At 42.5% G+C, this 23,876-nt stretch overlaps 1 protein-coding gene across 2 annotated transcripts in view; it reads left to right on the forward strand.

The window, feature by feature from the left end:
- Window positions 1–1,084: 1,084 nt before the first annotated feature.
- Window positions 1,085–23,876, forward strand: part of phf2 (PHD finger protein 2) — a 42,852-nt gene continuing 20,060 nt past the window's right edge. For both annotated transcript variants that reach the window (XM_083771264.1, XM_083771265.1), the window contains exons 1-7: window positions 1,085–1,770; window positions 15,091–15,176; window positions 15,444–15,558; window positions 18,317–18,477; window positions 20,161–20,302; window positions 21,237–21,423; window positions 23,407–23,569. In XM_083771264.1, coding sequence (XP_083627390.1) covers window positions 1,667–1,770; window positions 15,091–15,176; window positions 15,444–15,558; window positions 18,317–18,477; window positions 20,161–20,302; window positions 21,237–21,423; window positions 23,407–23,569 — 958 coding nt within the window. In that variant the 5' untranslated portion in view covers window positions 1,085–1,666. The remainder of the gene's footprint in view (window positions 1,771–15,090; window positions 15,177–15,443; window positions 15,559–18,316; window positions 18,478–20,160; window positions 20,303–21,236; window positions 21,424–23,406; window positions 23,570–23,876) is intronic.

The following is a 23,876-nucleotide window of genomic DNA, read 5'->3' on the forward strand; positions in this document are numbered from 1 at the left end:
AAATGTGTGGTCCCCTCTAGTTTTCAAATGTGTCGTTTGGACAATTAATTAGTTTTTTCTGATGTGTGGCTCTCATACTAAAGTATGCGCTATACTAAAGTAGGCCTATAGATACTCCTGATAAATATTACTCATCTAAGTTAAATTTGCTCTGTCAAATTTGTACTAGAGTTAAAGTACTAATGCGCCCATGAAATATGTGTGAAAGGGGTCACACATACAGTGTTACAGTCTGTAGTGCTGTCGCCTCACAGCTAAAAGGTCCTGGGTTCAATTCCCACTAGGGACACTGTGGGCGCTGGGGGTGTGTTCTCTAGGTGGGGTTGGCGAAAGGGCCTTTCTCTGTGGAGTTTGCATGTTCTCCCCGTGTCTCTAGTCTATAGGTCTCCTCACAAAACAAATGCCGTAATCCTGGTCTCTAAACTGCTTTCCCCCTGGTCATCCAGGGCACCTGATGGAGGGGAAAGGAACTGGTCACACGTGCGTATACATCCAACCAGGGAAACCTCCCCCTGTCATGTGAAAAGAAGCAGCTATAGTCCAAGCTGCTTCTTTTCACCTGACAGGGGGGAGCCTCCCCCATCATGCACTGAAGGTATAGAGGTCAGTCCGTTGCTCTCCCCAGGTTGGCAGAGGGAGTGTAGAGCCCAGGATAAAAGAATATTGAGAAATAAAAAGAAAATATGTTTGACCAAGTTGGTTGTTTTATACTAATTTAGCCTACTTTTCATTTCACCATTAAAAAAGGTCATGTCCTTATAAGTATAGGCCTACAGTTTGTTGATTACATTTGACACAATGACATTTTTCATTTTAGAGGTTTAATAAAATAAGTGCTTAAATTGTCACTTTAGAAATGTGCTGATACCCTGTATTGACCCACATGTTGAGAACCACTGTCCTATGTAGGCTATATATATTATATATATATATATATATATATATATATATATATATATATATATATATATATATATGCCTGTAAATCCAGATCAGTACACATTACTGCAGTGATTCTAGTGATCAGCTGGATTCATTCATCACATTTCGGGACCACTTGGGGTGTCTGGCATTATGACGTAACTTTTTCTTTTTTGTACGAGAGTCGAGACTGAGGATACATTTTTCTTCTCGTGGTTATTGGTTTCTTTCTCTCGTGTGAGCGTTTTCACCGCCGTAGAGTCACCGGGGGGCACATGCACTCGCACACACTGACAAACACGCGCGCACCGTCACTGACACACAAACACAGTACACACACACACACCGTACAGAGTACACACACGCACAACACTGACACATACACGATAATGCATTGGAGGACCTCGCTCCTCCAGCGGGGATTATTCTTGTGAATGCAACGCTGGGTCCGCTGTGCTGTGCTGCGCTCTGCTCCGCGCTCTGCTCTCTGCTAGGCTACTCGCTCGGTCGGTGTGTTGGCTGGATTGGAGAGGCTGAAGACATGAGATGAGGAAGATCCTGTGGATTTATTGCTAAAGAAAAGAAAGGAATAAAGGCTGCATGTCCAGCAGCGTCGGGACGGACCCTCCTCATCATCACCCTCCTCCTCATCATCGTCATATTGTGTATATTATTGTTTTAGGACGGGCGGTAGGCGCCTGCCCGCCGTGGCCCCTCCGTCTCCGTCCGACGTAGTTTTTAGTTCATGAACATGGCGACTGTACCCGTGTATTGCATCTGCAGATTACCTTACGACGTAACGCAGTTTATGATCGAGTGCGACGAATGCAAGGACTGGTTCCACGGCAGGTGAGCGGGCTCCTGTGGGTCGCGGGGGTTCTGGTGGGCTTTGCACCGCAATAACGCTGCTATATCGCCGTATTAACAGTCTGTTTGACAGCTTTGTTGCTCCATTAGGAGACCGAGGCCGCCTGAACAAGAAGAAGAAGGCGGAGTTATAGCCTCTCTCTAACACACAGAGCTTGACTGAGGGCTATGTGTTGTATGGGGACGATTTTATTTAATGTGAATACTTGAAAAAAACAAGATTTCGCCCCGCATTTTTTTTGTTATTGTGAAAATACGCCGTTATCGAAGAACGATCGGATCGCACGCCGGTGCGATTATCGATCGGGACGTATTGTGTGGTCACTGTGGCGTTGAGTGTTGGTCTGTTGGATCATTGTTGTGAACAGCAGAACGGGACGGATCGCTACAATGTAGCAGCGTCTGTTCTGTCGGACGAGAGAGACATTATTGTCTTTCAGCCCGCCGTCCATATAGACTGCATTTGATGCGTCTGCACACGCTGCATTTAATTCCATGTATTTACAACCACAACGTTCCAAGAACACTACATATTATACACCGATCCAATATGCTGGGACTGGGAGCGAGCGGGGCCAGCTCAGTTGTAGCTTAGCTGCCAGCAGCTATGGCTGACAATAGCTCATATTCAATATCCATATAGGCTAGCTGTGAGGAAAAACATACTTTAGTGGATATAGTTTTATTTGTTTAATGTTTATTTTATTGTGTTAAAATCTACTGTAAGGCAGTCAGTCGCGTCACCCATGCATGATGTAGCCTATCACCCCCATGAGCTCTCCGACAAATGACAAATCCACCTTATTATATCAGGCTATCAGCTTTATATTTTATTATTGCGTTACTGCAGTGTCATTATTGGGCGGTCATTGATTGCACATTGCAGTGTAATATCTGTTGATCATACGAAACGGATCCTTGTTGAACTTAGATGCTTCTTCACACGCACAAGCATTTCCGACCATTGAACGGTATTTACGCGCCTGAACATTAACCCTTTGCTGCTGTACTGTTTTCCATGTAGGCTACACTATGAAATTGCCATGCAGTGTTCATTTATCTTTGAGACTCAGTGTCCATTTGCATTTACAATCGCATGTACATTTAACTAAGTTACACAACTAAACGGATGATTGTATTGTGAAACAAACCCCAGACTCAACCAAAGAGTGATGGAGCTTATATTTAAATTAAATTATTACAGTATTATTACTATACTGATTTAAAATATGAGCCGCCTCTTAACTAAACTGCAGGATGTTGTCTCTAAAAAGTGGGATGTAGGCCTATTTGTCCAAAAATGGTGGTATAGCTGTCATTGTTATGATGATGATGTTGATGATGATAATAATAATAATAATAATAATAGTGGTGAAATTAATATATGCCCATGGTATCTATACTGTAAAATCAGTAGGCCTATCACAGATATTCAAAGCCATTCTAAAATTGTTAATCTAAAACTGTAAATAAACCAAAAAAGAGCAGTTTGATATGCAATTGACCATCATACCCGATTTGATATGATTTTCATGTCTGGGATGTTGTGAATATAGGTTTTCAAGTCGTGGGTCAAAATCCTGTCCAGATCAACAGTGATTATAGCGAAGTGTGAAAGTGAGTTGAGTTTTAAATTAGTGTAGTTTAAGGTACTGTTAGGCTACCTGATTAAATTCTTGTTTTAATTACGTTTCAAATAGCTCTATATGCTCATAGTAACCATTGCAAGAGTGTTTGTATATGGTTCTTTAAACAGCGGTCTCCCTGTCTCTCCAGCTCTTGAGTACACGGAACAGAGCTCCCATCATCTCCTCTCAAATGTGTTGTAAACTTGATGTCCTCCTTCATGTACTGTACTGTACACAAATGCAAAAGATGACTGATCTGTGTCATGTTCCAGGATTGTAGTGAGTGTAAATCACTGATTCTTAACCTCTTTTTATTTATTTTTTAAGGACCCCCAGTTTGATATGCAACAGGCCATGGTCCCCATTTGACACCACTTTTTATTTATTGGGAGCCCAAACTACACTGTACAATGTACAATTTAACTCTGAGTGTGCAAATGGAACCAGGTCCATTTGGTTCCATTGTGTACACACTCAGTTACAGACACGTAATAGTCCATTTTGGACCCCTGGTGGTCCCCGGACGGACGCCACATTGAGAGAAGCGGTATGATATAAATTTGGCGGTCCCTTGTGTGGTTTAGAGAGCACTGTCTGTATGATGATGCTAGTGTCAGCATGGTCTGAATGTTCTCAATGGGTTTATGCTTTATTACCACTGTATCTCCCTCGCCCACACACCCGCTGTTTCCTTGATACAACTACGGAGGAAGGGAGGGGATTTGAACCTGCCCCTTCAGTTTTATATCAAACTGTTATTGCTCCGGGGGGGGAAGAGAGGATTGGAAAAATGTTACTGCAACAATATCCGGTGTAGCTTTATTTTATTTGCCAGGTAATCAAACACTGAATAAAACTGCATTGCAATGAATGTAGACAGTTGATTTAGCTCAGAATCGGTTTTATTTGTCACGCCACAGGTGTACATGGGTAAATAAGTGGTTGAATTTGTTTTTTTTACATGTACACTCCATCAGTTTGTCATTTTCCTTGAGAAGAGAAAGTATAGTTAGAGCCAAAGGGAAAGGGATAGAAAGCAGGTTAACCAGTAAGATGCCCTGAGGGCGAGAAGCGACAGTTCGCGTGCACGCATCCGCCTGGGTGACGCCGGCAGACTGCTTTCAGAGTTAGTGTCGAAGTGTCCTTGAGCAAGACACTGAACCCTAAATTGCTCCTGATGTGCTGGTTGGTGCCTTGCATGGTTTCTGCAGCCATCAGTGTATGAATGTTTGTGTGAATGGGTGAATTGATGCACAATCTATGTAAAGCGCTTTGGATAAAGGCGCTATATAATTGCACCATTTACTGCTGGGTGAGTGCTGGCGCTTTGGCATGGTGGGGTCAGATCAACATATGGAAAGAATTCTGTACTGCATATATGGAGCGTGTCTTGAGTGTACAGGGTTTGATGAGGTCAGATCAACATAATGGAATGTCAGAATAGGTCAGCTCCATATATGGAGATCTAAGGGTGGCAGCGGGGGCAGTGTCTTGAGTGTACAGGGTTTGATGAGCCTTAATTTTCGGGCCTGTTGAGAACTCTAGTTTTTTCCGGCTGCCGGGTGCGGCTGCACTAATAACTTTGGGGCGGGCCCGTCTAGAGTTTGAATAGACAGGTATCAGTCAAAAGTGAGACATCAAAGAGGAAGGACGGATGGGGAAGGATCAACATATGGAATATCAGAACAGGTCAGCTCCATACTGTATATGGAGATCTAAGGGTTTGAGGTTTGAGGTCAGATGAAGAGTTGCTGGCCAGCTCCATGCAGATCTAGGTGATGATCCACTCATCTCCATGTATGACTATCCAGGGTTTGATAAGGTCAGTGTCGTGATCGTCATATATGGATATGGCCATATGGAGCGTGTCACGAGGCGTGATGGACTGACGGCCATATATGGTGGCGTGATGTGTCACGAGGCGTGCGGGACTGATGGCCATATATGGTGGTGTGACAGAACGACTGACATGTTTTGCAAGTTCTCCTAGTAATCTGCGCCCTATACTGTCGCAATAAATCTCCATGATTTCAGGGCTTCATAGGGTGTGTAATTGATAGAAAATAAGTATTCTTTTGGGTGAACTACTCCTTTAAGAGCCTGTTTCAAAGACCAGTTTGTGATGGACATTGGTGTGACATTGTAAATTAAAGTGTTTATTCTTGCTAATTTAAATTAGTGCTTGTAAATACAGTGCCCTTTAAACAGGATTATGGAGAATTATAATCCAGTGAGTGATGTTCTTAATTCTTAAGTGGAGGGACATGAGAATGGCAGAAGAACTGAATCTATGAAAAAAAGGGGATTTAAATTTTTTGGTAAATTAGGGTAGAATTTCTTTAGACCACTGGTTCTCAACATGTAGTTCTGGGGACTGATAAAACTTATATATCTACAGTATATATTATATCAAGCATATTAAACCTGTCTGGGATGCACACAAGTAAATGTTAAAATGACCCCTTTTTCTTTTTTTTAAAGATATTTTTTTGCGGCTTACGCCTTTTATTGGTTTTTGAAGGGACAGACAGGAAACGGGAGAGAGATGGGGGGATGACATGCAGTAAAGGCCGTGTCGGGCTCGGGAGTCGAACCCGCGGCACACTGCGACTGGATTACCAGTCGGGTGCCCAGACGGTTACGCCACCGCCTGGGCCTAAAATGACCCCTTTAACACTGAGGATTTTACAGTGTAGATTAAGATCCCAGAGATAAAAAAAGGAGTCAACATATAATTTAATTAATATAAAACTGGGTGTCCTTGAAATGAAAATGCATGCTAATCAGTGCTTTTGTATAAATCCATGAACAGAGCGCAGTAGTAGTTTGTGTTGGTCTTTCTGCATTGGATGTTTGGGGACAGGGAATTCCCTCTGCTGGTCCTTTCATTAGCGTCATTGTCCTTTATAAGTAAGACAGCATAATAGCAGCTCATGTTTCCTTTGCATTGTAACAGTGTCATTGCAGTGAACGCGCTGCGTTGCATGCATGGCCCCAGTGTGTGATTAACCATGACCCCCCCCCCCCCCTTCGTCCAGCACACAGTTTGTGTTCGAATCATTACGTCATGCAGCTCTCCGAGTCCCACTCGTTGCGGAGCTGCACCAAATCAAACTCATTGTTGTCTACCTCAGTGGTTCCCACACTGGGGTTGGGGACCCCCAGGAGGTTGGTCCCACACTGGGGTTGGGGACCCCCAGGAGGTTGGTCCCACAGTGGGGTTGGGGACCCCCAGGAGGTTGGTCCCACAGTGGGGTTGGGGACCCCCAGGAGGTTGGTCCCACAGTGGGGTTGGGGACCCCCAGGAGGTTGGTCCCACACTGGGGACGGGGACCCCCAGGAGGTTGGTCCCACAGTGGGGTTGGGGACCCCCAGGAGGTTGGTCCCACACTGGGGACGGGGACCCCCAGGAGGTTGGTCCCACAGTGGGGATGGAGACCCCCAGGAGGTTCGTCCCACACTGGGGACGGGGACCCCCAGGAGGTTGGTCCCACAGTGGGGATGGGGACCCCCAGGAGGTTCGTCCCACACTGGGGTTGGGGACCCCCAGGAGGTTGGTCCCACACTGGGGACGGGGACCCCCAGGAGGTTGGTCCCACAGTGGGGATGGGGACCCCCAGGAGGTTCGTCCCACACTGGGGTTGGGGACCCCCAGGAGGTTGGTCCCACACTGGGGACGGGGACCCCCAGGAGGTTGGTCCCACAGTGGGGACGGGGACCCCCAGGAGGTTGGTCCCACAGTGGGGACGGGGACCCCCAGGAGGTTGGTCCCACAGTGGGGATGGGGACCCCCAGGAGGTTGGTCCCACAGTGGGGACGGGGACCCCCAGGAGGTTGGTCCCACAGTGGGGATGGGGACCCCCAGGAGGTTGGTCCCACAGTGGGGACGGGGACCCCCAGGAGGTTGGTCCCACAGTGGGGATGGGGACCCCCAGGAGGTTGGTCCCACACTGGGGATGGGGACCCCCAGGAGGTTGGTCCCACAGTGGGGATGGGGACCCCCAGGAGGTTGGTCCCACAGGACCTCCCAAAATAATTTGGGGACGAACCTCCTGGGGGTCCCCATCCCCAGTGTGGGACCAACCTCCTGGGGGTCCCCGTCCCCAAATTATTTTGGGAGGTCCCCAGATGATTAGCTTAATGTGCAACATAGTTTTCTCACTCAACAGTAAACAAACCAACATGCAGTGCCAGTATGCAGTGTGTACAAGTTATCTGCAGTTACAATCTAATGACTTTTAAAATATACCAAATTGGCAAATATGACATAAATTGTAATTGTAAAAGTCTACAAGCTCTTCGAGGCGTTATGAGTTGTAGATCGTCTATTTTCACAATAGTTATCTGGGGAACTGAGTCAAACTAAATGTAAAGCCTATATTCCAAGTGATTGTCAGGGTGGGGGGTCCCCAGTTCAAATATCATTATATGAAGGGTTAGCGACCTGGCAAAGTTTGGGAACCCTTGGTTTACCTTATGATCTCATTTTCATATCGGGTCGGGAGACCTGATCTGAGAGAGAAAAGAGAAACGAGAGAACCCCACAAATATTTATCAGCTTCAGTTTTGCTTTTATAGTGTTCCAGTTTAAATTTAGTTTTGTTTGTTTTTGTTTTGTTTCATCACTTGTTATCCAAAGTATTTCTTAAAGGACCACTTCACCACTTTTCAACCTAACTTCATATAATAGGTCCTCACTAATAATCACGATAAAATGGCACGATTTGTTTCTACTCAGTCTGTGTCTCATAGGAGGGCTGTGGGCAGTTTAGAAACCGTCTTCCAGTGACATCATCATTAGGCAAATTATTTTTTAAACAAGATCTTTGTACAAAAATGTCTAGATTTTCATTATCGTGAGAACGATGGCTTCCATTTTCGGATTGCAACTTTTCAGGACTAGAAAGCCTGCAGTTTCTATTAGCTTGTATTCCCCATCGATGATGTCACTGGAAGACGGTTTCTGAACTGCCCACAGCCCTCCTTTGAGACACAGACCGAGTAGAAAAATATTGCGCCATTTTTCATGATTATTCGTGAGGACCTATTATATGAATATAGGTTGAAAAGTGGTGAAGTGGTCCTTTAAGTACAGTACATGAGTAAATGTATGTAGGCTACTTAGTGTCATCATTGCATAGTTGTCATACATCATGTGGCACCCTGTTATGTTTTCTGATAGAGAGATGTTGCGTGGGAGGTACACTGTTGTAAATGTAAACCCATATAAGCTATAAATCTATATACTGTAAAGCTGTATATAAACCCATATAGTATGGTATAGTATAATATAAATTGTCCAGGGGGCCGGACTGCCCCCCTGAGCTATCAATCTCATATGTAGGCCTACACTTGACAACGCGCTACCATATTTTCAGTTTACAGTGCAGCAACACAATTGCCTTCCATTAATGATGGTCAACGACCATCAGCTGGACACACGCACGCACGCACAAACACACACACACACACACACACACACACACACACACACACACACACACACACACAAACACACACGCACGCACGCACGCACGCACGCACGCAGGCACACACATACACACGCGCGCACGCTCCCGCTGCAATGCTCTACTGAAAATGACTGCATGGACTCTGTCTCATGTCTCCAAAACCCTTGAATATGCTGGAATATGATTAAGGATTACTGTGATTATGGTAAGCTCACATTTAGAATTCTTCTGCCAGCCGGTCCAACTTGATTAGCGGGCCGGATTTGGCCCGCGGACCGCCTTATTGGGATAAGCTATATTGCCTATAAGCTATACTGTAAAGCGGTATACTACTACAAAGCCATATATACTATAAGCTCACCATAACCCTGTGTGATCAGGAAGTATTACAGCATTCTTCTAGAATGAGAGAGATGCTTCACTGACACTTTGACCAATTTGGGACGGCAACTTTCGACAAACGATTATTCTATCGATTACTTTTTTGTTAATACAAATAATAAAATGTATTAAAAAAGGATTAACCACCCATTTTATGCTTTGCCACATAATGGTGTCAAAAATTGTTAAAATAGCCGATCTACAAGCTCACAAGGCGTCACATCTCGCCCCCTTGTGAGCTTGCTGTCTATGAAGATTTTTTTACTTTTCGTCATACAGCTTCACGCAAAATTAGCAATACACTTTGAGCTTGTAGATCTCCTATTTTGCTACATTTGAATTTGAATCCTGAAAAGTAACAGTTTTGGACATGAGGTTTCCACCCGACAGAGATGCTACAATATCATGCCCAAAATAGGATCAATTATTTCTTAAAATTAACATTTATCAATCCGTTTTTAGAACACATAATAAAATACCTTTTTGCTGATTTAACTCCATCTGGTCTCCCCTCTTTGTTATGGCCTTATTAGAGCCTAGCCAATAGATGAACTGTTGCAGTGCTAAAAATACGTTGTGTTTTGTGTTTACCCTCTCCAACATGTGCTATTATTATTATTATTAGCAGTGTTTGCTACAGTGAACCATGGCGTAGGTTAGCTGAAGGTCTAGTGAACAGATGTGATAGATGGCCTGCTCTGCTCTCATATGCATTAAATGTAATTAAGGCCAGCAGCCGAACACGTGCTTCGTTACGTCTCTTATGGCCTCTAGGAAGGTATTTGGAAGATGCCAGTTGGTCCCCAAGTTGTCCGAATTTATTTATTGCAGATCTAGAGCATCCAAGAGACCAAGAAAGAAAGGAAGAAATATGCATGTTTACCAGAAACTAATCACCTGTTTTGTGTCTGGTTGTAATAAGTGATGGACTAACTAAAATATTACTCAATTACAGTGAAAGTTGCTCGGTCAAATTTGTACTTGAGATAAAGTACTTCATTATTTGCTTTAAAAATATTTTAGTATTCAAAAGTGTAAATTACAAAGTACTTTTTAATATCAATGCATTATTTACTGAGATGGGCTCATTAGGCTGTAGGCCAGTAGTTCTCTAATGCTGCATTCACATGGAATCAGGCAATCAGGTAAAAAAAGATTAAATATTTTAACATGCCGTCTGCCTTTACCGTCTGGCTGCTAGGCTGCCGCGCCGTCCTGCATGTTCCGTTTACCGTCCACAAAAATGAAGTCCGGTTTGCCGTCTACCGCTTGCCTGATTCCATGTGAATGCAGCATAAGTGGGGTTCGAGGCCGGGGGTCCTTGAGGGGGTTACAGGGGGTCACCACTAACTAAAGGGCCACTATGATGCGTTCACATTGGCAGATTCAAAAGATGCAAAGCTACACAGCATATAGCTTTAAAGATACAAAGCTACACAGCATATAGCTTTTCATCTTTGTAGCTGAAGTTGTTCAACATTTGTTGTAGCTTTGTAGCTGTTGCTTTCGTGGCAGCTAGAGACGTTCTTCTTTGTACTATCTTCATGTGCTTCATGAGCATAGCCTCACAGGTCTGTAACTCTGAGAGTGGACACTCATAGAGTTATGGGGGTCAGTGGCCTAATGCATTACCAAACTGTGGATCCTTGAAATTAAAATGGTTAAGAATCACTGCTGTAGGGCAGCTGAAAGGGACACCGTTTAAGTCTCACCCCAGAGACCACTGGATGTCTCTTATGATGGGGCCTTAAAGGCATGTAACTCTTCCTGTGTTTACATGAAAAAACAATAATTACATTTTTGTACCAATCATTTCCCTCTATACCAGCAGAACTCAGTCACTAGAGTAGCGTGGTGGTGTTTACCAGCACAGGCACGTTGCCCTCTCACTGCATTTAGCTGTGTTCACTGTTTTCACTGTTTTTACAGTATAGTAAGTTGGTCGGAGGGGCTTGTTGTCGGTATCAGCCGAGAACGCAGGACTTTATCCCCGGTACAATGCGCTAGACCCCTGGGAGATGGATTGCTGAGTTGGAGTGCCGCAGCTGCCACTATGTACAGCACGACTCGTGACCTTGTCGTCCAAAGACGAGAGCTCTACTGAGTACTGACTGATAGGAAAGTATCAGCAAGAATGAAAGGGAAGGTGTACAAGATGGTGGTGAGACCAGCTATTTTGAAGGTTTTTTAGAGACAGTCAGTCGCACTGAAGAAAAGTCAGGAAGTAGAGCTGGGGGTAGCAGAGACCCTGTTGTGGTTCTCTCTGGGAGTATCAAGGATGGATAGGATCAGGAACAAGTACATTACAGGGACGGCGCATGTTAGATGTTTTGGAAATAAAGCCAGAGAGGCCAGACTGATGGTTTGGACATGTACAGAGGACTGGAGTGAGTATTATAGAAGGTAGAAGGATGCTGAGGTTGGAACTAGGCCTATAGACCGATTCCGTACCGGTTTCATGGTCGCAGCCTACGTATTTCCTGTAGGCGGACTCGACGTAGCTGCGGGGGTAAAACCCTCACCAGGCGCACATCTTCCACTACAGTGAACGGCAGAGTGACTGATGTTAGTTTGCCTCAAACTTTACTCCTTTACCTGCTTTTTTACTAACACTAACATTACAAAGATGCCCAGAACATCGAGATGAACCTGTGTAGTTTATGGCTGCTCCAACAGTAGTGGCAACATAACAAATAAAATAAAACGGAATGTCTAATATCCACCGCGATGGCTGAGACCAGAGCCATTGAGTAATGGTTGAGACAAAGCAGTGGAGAATCCTGCAAGATACATAATTTCAGTCTTACCCAATACCCAATCTTTCTGTTTTATGAACACAAGGCTGCTGTATTTTATACCTCATACTAAGCATTTAAAGTATGAGGTATAAAGTACAGCAGCCTTGTGTTAATAAAACAGAAATATTTGGTATTGGGTAAGACTGGCGTTATGTATCTTTCACTGCTTTGTCTCAACCATTGCTCAATGGCTCTGGTCTCAGCCATCGCGGTGGATATTAGACCGTTTTATTTTATTTGTTATGTTGCCACTACTGTTGGAGCAGCCATAAACTACACAGGTTCATCTCGATGTTCTGGGCATCTTTGTAATGTTAGTGTTAGTAAAAAAGCAGGTAAAGGAGTAAAGTTTGAGGCAAACTAACATCAGTCCCTCTGCCGTTCACTGTAGTGGAAGATGTGCGCCTGGTGAGGGTTTTACCCCCGCAGCTACGTCGAGTCCGCCTACAGGAAATACGTAGGCTGCGACCATGAAACCGGTACGGAATCGGTCTATAGAGGACATGAAGATAGTTGGTTATAGAAGGTAGAAGGATGCTGAGGTTGGAACTAGGCCTATAGAGGACATGAGGATAGTTGGTTATAGAAGGTAGAAGGAAGCTGAGGTTGGAACTATAGGCCTATAGAGGACATGAAGATAGTTGTATTATAGAAGGTAGAAGGATGCTGAGGTTGGAACTAGGCCTATAGAGGACATGAAGATAGTTGTATTATAGAAGGTAGAAGGATGCTGAGGTTGGAACTAGGCCTATAGAGGACATGAAGATAGTTGGTTATAGAAGGTAGAAGGAAGCTGAGGTTGGAACTAGGCCTATAGAGGACATGAAGATAGTTGTATTATAGAAGGTAGAAGGAAGCTGAGGTTGGAACTAGGCCTATAGAGGACATGAAGATAGTTGTATTATAGAAGGTAGAAGGATGCTGAGGTTGGAACTAGGCCTATAGAGGACATGAAGATAGTTGGTTATAGAAGGTAGAAGGAAGCTGAGGTTGGAACTAGGCCTATAGAGGACATGAAGATAGTTGTATTATAGAAGGTAGAAGGATGCTGAGGTTGGAACTAGGCCTATAGAGGACATGAAGATAGTTGGTTATAGAAGGTAGAAGGATGCTGAGGTTGGAACTAGGCCTATAGAGGACATGAAGATAGTTGTATTATAGAAGGTAGAAGGAAGCTGAGGTTGGAACTAGGCCTATAGAGGACATGAGGATAGTTGGTTATAGAAGGTAGAAGGTTGCTGAGGTTGGAACTAGGCCTATAGAGGACATGAAGATAGTTGGTTATAGAAGGTAGAAGGAAGCTGAGGTTGGAACTAGGCCTGTAGAGGACATGAAGATAGTTGTATTATAGAAGGTAGAAGGAAGCTGAGGTTGGAACTAGGCCTATAGAGGACATGAAGATAGTTGTATTATAGAAGGTAGAAGGATGCTGAGGTTGGAACTAGGCCTATAAAGGACATGAAGATAGTTGGTTATAGAAGGTAGAAGGATGCTGAGGTTGGAACTAGGCCCATAGAGGACATGAAGATAGTTGGTGTGAGAAGAGGAGGCAGAGGACAGAGTGAGATTGAGACAGATGATTCGCTGTAGGAAAGGAACAGCTGAAAGGAAAAGAAGATCTATGTATTTGTTTTGCAAATATAGCCGCAATGTGTGTTGATGACACACTTTCACTATAACTTGTAGATCGGCTATTTTATTTGACACCTCTGGGGGTTCCCATAGCCCACATTGAGAAGCACTAGTAAACCTAGCACTAGTAAAGCACTAGTAAAACTATATAGCTTCTCAACTATAGCAGTCTAATTCAATATGAACACACAGTACTGTTAATAAATAGAATGCTACTTTACAGTCTCTGTGTCAATGGCTTTGGGTTCCGTATAGATGGGTGAACATGAGCAGGCTGGACACCGCCCTCTGTTTTATTTTGACAGTGGAGGCCGTACGTGCGTGCGTGCGTGCACGTGTGTGTGTGTGTGTGTGTGTGTGTGTGTGCGCCTTGCACATGCATGTGTGCGTGGGTGTGTGTGGAATGGAGTGGAACCAAAAGAAAACACACAGAGCTGCCCGCCTGGGGGGAACTCCCAGGACAGTGCGTTTGGTCGGAGCGCCCTCCAGTGGAAAGAATGTGCTTGTGGCTGTGGCAGCTCTTGACTTTCTTAACCAGGGGTCATCCATATGTCCTTACACAGACAAATGTGTCCGTGGCAAGACTTGGCCTCATCCACGGCAAATTTTACATTTTGTTTGTTTTTAAACACCATTATAATTGCGGAATGTCATTCTCCAAATCTTCCTCAGAATGTGTATGACACACACAGATGAACTAGGACACTATACAGTATGGCACATTAGGAGTTCACTGGAACAGTGGTTCACAAATGTTGTAAATTTGGCTGTTCTTTGTCTGTTCTTTTTCCCCCTCTACATCATATTTCCTGGTCTAAAATAACAAGATCCCAGCCGTTGTGAGCTTGTAGCTCTGCTATTTTCTGCAAATATTCCCCCAGAATAGGGATGCTAGGGTTAGACAAAGATTTAGCCAGGGATTTTCCCAGGGACTACACCGTCAATAAGACTCTCTGGCCTACAGGAATGCCCTGACCCTGGAGGTCAGGTTTGCCGAGTCTGTCTCGTTTTAAATCATTCCTGAAAACCCACCTTTACAAAGCTGCTTTTAACCCCTTACCCGTGTAATTTTAATGTAATATTTCTTGTGTTGTATTTTCATGCCTATTGTGTTTTTTGCGCTCTATTCTGTTAAGCACGGTGACGTTGTGACTCTGTTCTTAAAAGGTGCTATACAAACAAAGTTTATTATTATTATTATTATTATTATTATTATTATACTTACTGGGGCAAATAAATAAATGAGCTCGCACAAACGGTGAATGCATGCTGACAGTCTCCTGTCAGTCATTTGTATTGTGTGTGTATTTAACTGTTGCGCTGTGGTCTCACCTCCACATTCCTGTAAATCTTTTCTTCCTAGTAAATAAAATGTAATTCTTATCATTTCAGTTGTGTTGGTGTGGATGAGGACGATGCTCCAGATATTGATATTTATCACTGTCCAAACTGTGAGAAGGCCCATGGAAAATCCACATGTGAGTTAGCTACAGTACAGCACAGTTACATTAGCACTGTGTATGTGTGTGTGTGTGTGTGTGTGTGTGTGTGTGTGTGTGTGTGTGTGTGTGTGTGTGTGTGTGTGTGTGTGTGTGTGTGTGTGTGTGTGTGTGTGTGTGTGTGTGTGTGTGTGCGCGCGCGCGTTATGAATGCACACAGCCTTAACATATGTTGTGTGTTGTGCGCTAACGACAGTGTCCACTAACATCTTTTGTTTTAACTTGTTCTTTGCTTTTAATCATCAGTGAAAAGGAAGAAGAATTGGAACAAGCAAGACACAGGGCAGAGCACAGACATCAAAGCTGTTCAGAATGGAAGTCAGGTTTTCATAAAGGAGCTGCGCAGCCGGACGTTTCCCAGGTAAGAGTCTGTCTGTTGGCTTCTTTTAACCCAGAACCTGAAATGTTCCAGAACCTGTGAAGTTCTGTCATGGTTGTATTGGTTACCTTTCACAGTGGTTCTCAACCTGTGGATCGGGACCCATAGCAGGGGGGTCTCCACATGATTTTGGGGGGGCCCCAGATGACAGTGAAGTGACAATTTAAGGACTTTTAAGACCCTTTTTAATAACAAAAAGAAAGAAAGAAAGAAAGAAAAGAAAAAAAGAAGGTGCATCAAAAGTAATCAACAAACTACTATAAAAACTGGTCAAACATTGGCCAAATTGTCAAATAATATAAGAAAGAGGCCATAATCTGAAACAGAGGTTCTTTGGGCCCTGAGCAGGGTTCTGTGGGCCCTGAGCAGGGCCCACAGAACCTCATCTAAAACAGAGCCATAGTAGTGTATGGAAACAGATCCCAGAATCTTGTCAATACAAGCGCTATATGGTGTTGAACCCAGTGACCCGGCACCTTTCATTTACTCTACCAGCTCTGCTCTGTACTGCATCAAACATCCCACAAGAGGGCACTGTATCACTGCTTGTCTATGTCCTCTGCTAGGCTGATTGAACACTATCAAATTCTGTAATATGATGAATATAATTTAACAAACAATGACCAATGAAATTTATTGATATGATATTCTTGTTTTCCTTGTGTGCATCAACAGTTTAAAGGTCCTTGCACACTGGAAGTATCACAAATAAATGGGGGGAAAAATGCGTTTGTGAATATTTCACATCAAACTATGGTACAGATTCATGCTTTTATTCGCGGTAAAAAAGTATTTCGTTTTAAAACACAAATTGTGTTTAATGCTGTGTAATATTCACATTTTGTGTAGATGACACTTCTGATTAATGCTACTCACACAAAATAAGTATGCCCGTGTGTGCGTATCCTAAGTGGACAATTATTAACCAAATATCTCTATCTGTTACTTGATTCCCCTTTGTGTTATTTAACTTATTTCCAAATATGGTTTCACTCAATGAATACATTAAATACACATCAAATGTGGCAGTATATTGTTGAATTGTCCTAGTTACAATTACAACTTACAATGTAGAATCTCTTGTGGAGCAAGGCACTTTAAAAATGACAGACCAGTCTGCATGGTCACTATTTATTCAGCACAAAGTACAATTTAAAACACTGGTTCTAGGTCTAATCTAGCACACACAAGTTGAGTTTCAGGCTGCTTATATACTCTTTCTTAACCTATCCAGGCAGACAGAATCACATCTATTCTTATCTGCCAATCACAAGGTGTTTCAATCCTATGAGCATCCTGCATCCTGCATCAGCATCCATGTTGCTATCCTAATATGTCTACTTTTTGTCTAGACTCCTAGTGTGTCCTGTGTCCTTCTCATCTTTATTTAAACAGAGACCTTTAGTGACCAGTAGGCTACACACACAAGTGTCCAGTAGCTTGTCAGTGTGACTGACAGATCATGTTGCATTACTCCTAATATAGCACTTCAAGCAGGCAGCGATGAAGCAATCTTCAAACTAGTCTTTAGTCTGTCAGACTAATAATTTGTAATAAACATAAAATATGAGTATTTACTCCAATACATACACAGTGCATAGTATGAATCTTGCATACCACTGCATAGTATTGACATTCCCTAACAGTAGGCATTTAGCAGGTCTACACTCTTATCCTGAGCCACCTACAAGCATGAGGTCAGAGTAAACATGATCTCTAGTCAATAAACAACAACGTAAATAGTCACACAAGTAGAATGCAGAGAGAACAATGCAATGCCTCCAATGGAAACAATGCATCTGCCTAAACAACATGCCATCTAAATAACAGTCTCAACATTTGTGATCAAGCTAAAAACAAGTTACAAGTTACCAAAAACAAGTTACCAAGATCTATTTGCAAAGTAAATTAGCATCAATGGAAAAGAAAGGTGACAAGAACAGATATAAGGAGAGTGAAGTGCTAGGGGTGGAATGGAGTCTGAAGAGGTGACTAGTGGAAAGAGTGAAGTCTCTTACTTGTGCGATAATGTCCGCAGAACACGGACACTCCCCACCCCTTTCGTGTCCCTGTTAGAACTTAAATGGGCCATGAGTCTGCACTTAATCAGTGTGCCATACCAACACTAAATTTAATTATGACACCATGTCAACATTCTAAATATTTCCAATTTAGATGTTGTTACAAGCGTAATATATTTACAGTGAGAGTTCAGAGTTTGTATGAATGTAGAATTATGTGAAGGATGTAACTTTCATAGAGACATAATTTCATTGACTACGTTTAGTTTCTCAAATATTTTACATAAATCCTCTCTCTCACACTTATGCCATTCTGCCAGAGAAGCACTGATCAGCCTCCCCTGTGCCAATGTTGGCAAGGTTGTAATTTAGATAGCATATCATGTATAAATTACATAGCACTCTATATAGTGTATACTCATAGTTTCATTGTACAGATATTCTATAGTTTAATTGTACAGATATTCTACTGTTAGATGGATGTTAGGTTCTTAGCTTGCTTATGATCCTTATTTCTTGATGACTATTTCTATGTATTTGATGTATTATTTATTATGTGTTGTTCTTGCTTACTGTAAATCGCTCTGGATTAAGGCATCTGCTAAATGCTAAATTGTAAATTGTTGCCTAATGCCTACCCCTGGCCTAAGATGTGCAGAGCGTTGTCCAGGGTGTTTGAGAGTCTACAGCAGCGTTAACGTAGATTGGTTGTGTTCCAGTGCTGATGACGTGGTGCTGAAGTTGAGCGGCAGTCAGCTGACCATGGATCACCTGGAAGAGAACGGTTTCAACGAACCCATCATGGTTCTGAAGAAAGAAGGCCTGGGCTTGTCCATGCCGGCGCCAACCTTCTACATCAGCGACGTGGAGAACTATGTTGGTATGTGATTACATTTCCTTTCATTATTCTCACTACAATGTGCATTTGTACAATGTGCGTGCAGTATATATGCTACAGTATGATTGGAAAACCAGTCAGATTGATAAAGGAAGGAAAAAAGACGGGGGACGGGGGGATTTGCGATTCAAACATACAGTAACTCAGACAGTGCTGATGGCTGAAGGTGACTTTGCAATGCTTGGCACACGGGTCGGCGACTTGATCGCCTAAGCTTGCACGTCGGTGCCTTTCATGGCTCAAGTCACCCTTAGACAGCGCGCCTCTCTCTGTGAAAACGAGTGCACCTTTTTCAATCTGACTGGCAGCTCAAAAAGGTCAGTTTAGGGCATCCAAATGATCAGCAGCTGCCCTCACATGAGTCCAATTGTCTTAAACTATACTTTGATTCCTCTACAAAATAAGCTTCTTTGACATAGTATTGTTACTGTGGTTGTTTATAGTTTATGTTACCTCGTTTAGCATTAAGTGCTTTGTTTGTCTCAGCCTTTGATAGATTCCTTTCAGCTGGTGATGTGGCATCAGTCTGCCAGTAGAGGGCATCATTTGACTACATTCTGAACAACTTGGCAGAGAACATGACACATGAACAGTGGTGGATAGTTTTGTATTGGAGAAAATGTACTTAGTACTTTTGAATACTTGAATATATTTTTTTAAAGCACATGCTTTAGAATACTTTAATGTTTTTAAAAGCAAGTACTGTACTTTGACCGAGCAACTTTCACTTGAGTAGTTGAGTATTATTTGAACATTGAACATGAACATGTTCAAGTTGAACATGAACAGGAGCCTTTCATCGCCGGGTAGAAACCTCATATGTCCCAAACTGGTATTTTTCACGATTCAAATAAAAATAGCAAAAGTAGCAGATCTACTACTTTTGATGCTTTTTGTGCGATGATCAAGTAGGGCATTAATTTACTAAAATAAATATTATATTAACCCATTCTGACCGGGCACCCATTTTGGTGTTGGCATCATGTTATGCTTTAGCTATCGAAAAATAGCAGATCTACAAGCTCATATCGCGCCACCGAGTGGCGCGATACGAGCTTGTAGGTCTGCTATTTTTTGAAAAATCGAAGAACGACTGATATTTTTAGAATCTGATCTCAGGTCAGAATGGGTTATAATCAGACCAGTGTGTGTCTATGTGGAAACCTCGTATGAATCTGATCTCAGGTCAGAATGGGTTCATCAGACCAGTGTGTGTCCGGCGGAAACCTCGTATGAATCTGATCTCAGGTCAGAATGGGTTAAAATATGGAGATAGGAGGTTTCTGCCCCAACAGCTACGATATACTTTGACTACTGGGTGTTGAGCACCACCGCATCTGAAACAGTGTGGTGCCCATGCGCCGGTTGTGTAAAATCCCATTCTGACCTGAGATCAGATTCATACGAGGTTTCCGCCGGACACACACTGGTCTGATGAACCCATTCTGACCTGAGATCAGATTAAAAAAATGTCAGACGTTCTTCGATTTTTCAAAAAATAGCAGACCTACAAGCTCGTATCGCGCCACTCGGTGGCGCGATATGAGCTTGTAGATCTGCTATTTTTAAATAGCTAAAGCATAACATGATGCTGACACCAAAATGGGTGCCCGGTCAGAATGGGATATGAAGTGCTGCTTGCTAACGTATTCTTTGTTCCACCAGGTCCCGACGTGGGTGTGGATGTGGTGGACGTGACCAAGCAGAGTGACGGCAAGATGAAGCTGAAGGAGTTTGTGGACTATTATTACAGCACAAACCGGAAGAAGGTCCTCAACGTCATCAACCTGGAGTTCTCAGACACCAGGTACACACAAAAAAATACATACATTTAACCCATTCTGACCTGAGATCAGATTCATACGAGTTTTCCACTGGACACACACTGGTCTGATTAACCCATTCTGACCTGAGATCAGATTCTAAAAATGTCAGTCGTTCTTCGATAAAAAAGAAAATAGCAGACCTACAAGCTCGTATCGCGCCACTCGGTGGCGCGATATGAGCTTGTAGATCTGCTATTTTTCAATAGCTAAAGCATAACATGATGCCAACACCAAAATGGGTGCCCGGTCAGAATGGGTTAATACATAAATACGTAAGCAAATACATAAATAAATACAGTAGATGATCACTGTTGTGCAGAAACCTTGTATCTCCATATTTTTTTATTTAATTTATTTGACGTACAGTGCAATGATGTTACAATAAATACAATGTCTCAAAAGAAGGAAACGTGGCCAATCTACAATTGTCACGACAAAAGTGAAAGTCAAGCTGATTGATTTTGTTTTAGGGTTTTATAAATACTCAACCGATGAAAAGTAGTAACAAGAGCTTGTGACTAAATAATAACTACAATTGGATCCAATGGAACACAGGTTATTTTATATATTATATATATTATATGTTTGTATTTCCTGAAAAGTAACAGTTTGCTACATACAATGTTTCCACCCAACACTGATGATATATGTACGTTATCTCAAATAATTGCGATTACGTAGGCTAATAATAATAAATAATTGTGTTAGGCCTATAGAGTCCAGAGCCATTGCCTCCACAGTAAAATCATCAGTGTCAAATTATAGATATATACAAATCATATTTGTATCGTACCCTCAGGATTTTACAGTGTACATATTGTGTACGTGTGTGTGTGTGTGTGTGTGTGTGTGTGTGTGTGTGTGTGTGTGTGTGTGTGTGTGTGTGTGCGCGCGTGTGTGTGTGTGTGTACACAGGATGGACAGCATCGTGGAGAGTCCTCAGATCGTTCGCAGGTTGTCGTGGGTTCAGAACTACTGGCCGGACGACGCACTGCTGGGGAAACCCAAAGTCACCAAGTACTGTCTGATCTGTGTGAAGGACAGCTACACCGACTTCCACATCGAGAACGGTGGCGCCTCCGTGTGGTACCACGTCCTCAAGGTACGCACCAACATCCACACAACGTTGTCAACACTTTGAGAAGTACTGCACTGCCTCCACACCCGAGGCCCAATCTAAAAATGCCTTCTAAATCAGTACTTCTCATACTTCTCATACTACATCCAAAATTTGTAAAATAAGATAGCGCTGTGAGCTTGCACATATAAGCTCAGTGCTGGAGTAAATGCACGTCGTTATTTTACTCGGCTGAACTGAACCCAGAGAGTGTTTAGGAGCTAAATTATCACTGAGGATTTGACTGTGTAAACATGGTTTTGTTTTCAATTGTATTCAATCCGTTTAAATTGGAACGAGTTGGTTTTGAAGGTCAGGAATGCTCTTGAAGTTTGACTAAAGTGCTTCAAAATGCTTTTCTTTGAATCACTGTCTGTAATTTATAGACATAATAGGTATAATAATTTTAATCGTTACATGATCTCATAAGAACAGTCCTATAGAAGCTAGATTGTAGCATGGTCTTTACAATTCCATTCACTAGAGTTAACCTCTAAAAACCCCAGCATCCTCATTGTGGGGAAGGTTTTCGCTGAAAATAGACGATCGCTGATCAAATCCCCACAATAACAGAAAACACAAAAGACACTAGCATAATCGTTGCTGTCCGGAAGAAACCACCAAACACATTCTTTTATTTTGTTTAAATGAATGCTATATTGAACACCCTTTCTGTCTGTGTGTTGGTTAAAAAGATATTGAACCAATGGAATGTATTAAAAAGTCCTTCGACGCAAACTCCACCCATTTAGCAATCTTTATTTTTTTATTTTCTTTATTATTATTATTATTATTATTATTATTGTTTTCAAACCTCCTAACTTCTAACTTTTTAATTTCCTGAAACATTTGTTTGTTTTTTCCAGACAGCACAGATATAGCCCTGAGGGATATAACCATATGGCATTAAACCTATTTAGACTGGTGACCAATTCAAAAAATGCCTTCTCAATCCTAACCTGAGTTTTTGGAACAATGTATATTTATTATTATTATTATTTGAATAATGTATGAAAATCTATAAGCCCACAAATCTATAAGCACACAACGCCTTGCGTTGCTAGGCATTGTGCACTTGTAGATCAGCTATTTTCACTATTTTTGTGTGACACGCTTGTGTGATGACGTAGGGATTTAATTTATGAACAATGTAAAACTTGGAGATGCATGGTTTCTGCCCGACAGTGCCGTCTGCAGCCTTTTATTTTAACATCGGAGCTCTTCCATGACACATTTTGTTGTTTTTGTTTGCTCAAAAGCACCAATTGGCCCGTACTATTCTAAATGTATGATTCAATGTTTCCTATTTCTCATGTACAATTATGTCATTTAGACAGTTTAATTTAATTCAAACAAAGACATATTTTCATATCAGGGTCATATAGAACAGGATGCATGGTCTAATGAAAGCCTATTTCGGGGGTCAGTGACATGAAATGGTTGCTGAATGTTTTGGAATGTGTTTGTGCACACTACAGATGTGGTCGTTTAGTTGCATGTCACTTGAATGAAATGGCTGGGTCCACATTAGGCACCTCTGAGGTAGCTGGACGACCATGCAGTCTGGTGCAAAAGGTTTTAGTTGGCATGTTATTTAGAAGATGCCAGTCCATTTCTTGACCTGGTTGATCCTTTAGTTTGTATAGTTTCAATGAATTGATTTTATTATTATACTGCTAGGTTGGTTTATCTATGATCCTAGATTACTGAGGCTCTCAGTCTGTCTCTAATAGAGACATGCATTTTACTGTATCCTGTTTACTGTAAATTGCTCTGGACGACCCTTTGAAACCAGGAAAGCATCTGTCATTTTAGATTGTAGCGTTGTTGGCAATTCAAAAATAGCAGATATACAGTACAAGCTCACTGAGAGAGAGAGTGTGTGTGTGTGTGTGTGTGTGTGTGTGTGTGTGTGTGTGTGTGTGTGTGTGTGTGTGTGTGTGTGTGTGTGTGCGCGTGCGTCTGCAGGGAGAGAAGATCTTCTTCCTGATCAAGCCCACCTCTGCCAACCTGTCGCTGTATGAGCGCTGGAGGTCCTCGTCCAATCACACAGAGATGTTCTTTGCTGACCAGGTGGACAAGTGTTACAAATGCACTCTGAAGCAAGGCCAGACGCTGTTCATTCCATCAGGTCAGTGCAGCAGGAAAACACTATTATGGCATGTTTCTAAGTACCCAATGATGATTATAATTATAACACTATCATAACACCATCAGTATTAATACGTTACTGTAATGCAACTAGTTTTTGGTTGTGACGCAAATAGTTACTTTTTCCAACTACAGTTATTGACATTTGAATGGCTGCGTTTCTCTTTATTTCTGCGTTTATGTGAAAATGGCCGACAACTTCATATAGGATTAAGGGTTTGGCCTGTGCCAAATGCATAGTCATTTTTAGGGTCCTTGACATGAAAATGTTTGAGAACCACTGAGAG

Source organism: Protomyctophum parallelum (genome assembly GCF_964188405.1).
Source record: "Protomyctophum parallelum genome assembly, chromosome: 8".
In the NCBI taxonomy this organism is placed as follows: domain Eukaryota; kingdom Metazoa; phylum Chordata; class Actinopteri; order Myctophiformes; family Myctophidae; genus Protomyctophum; species Protomyctophum parallelum.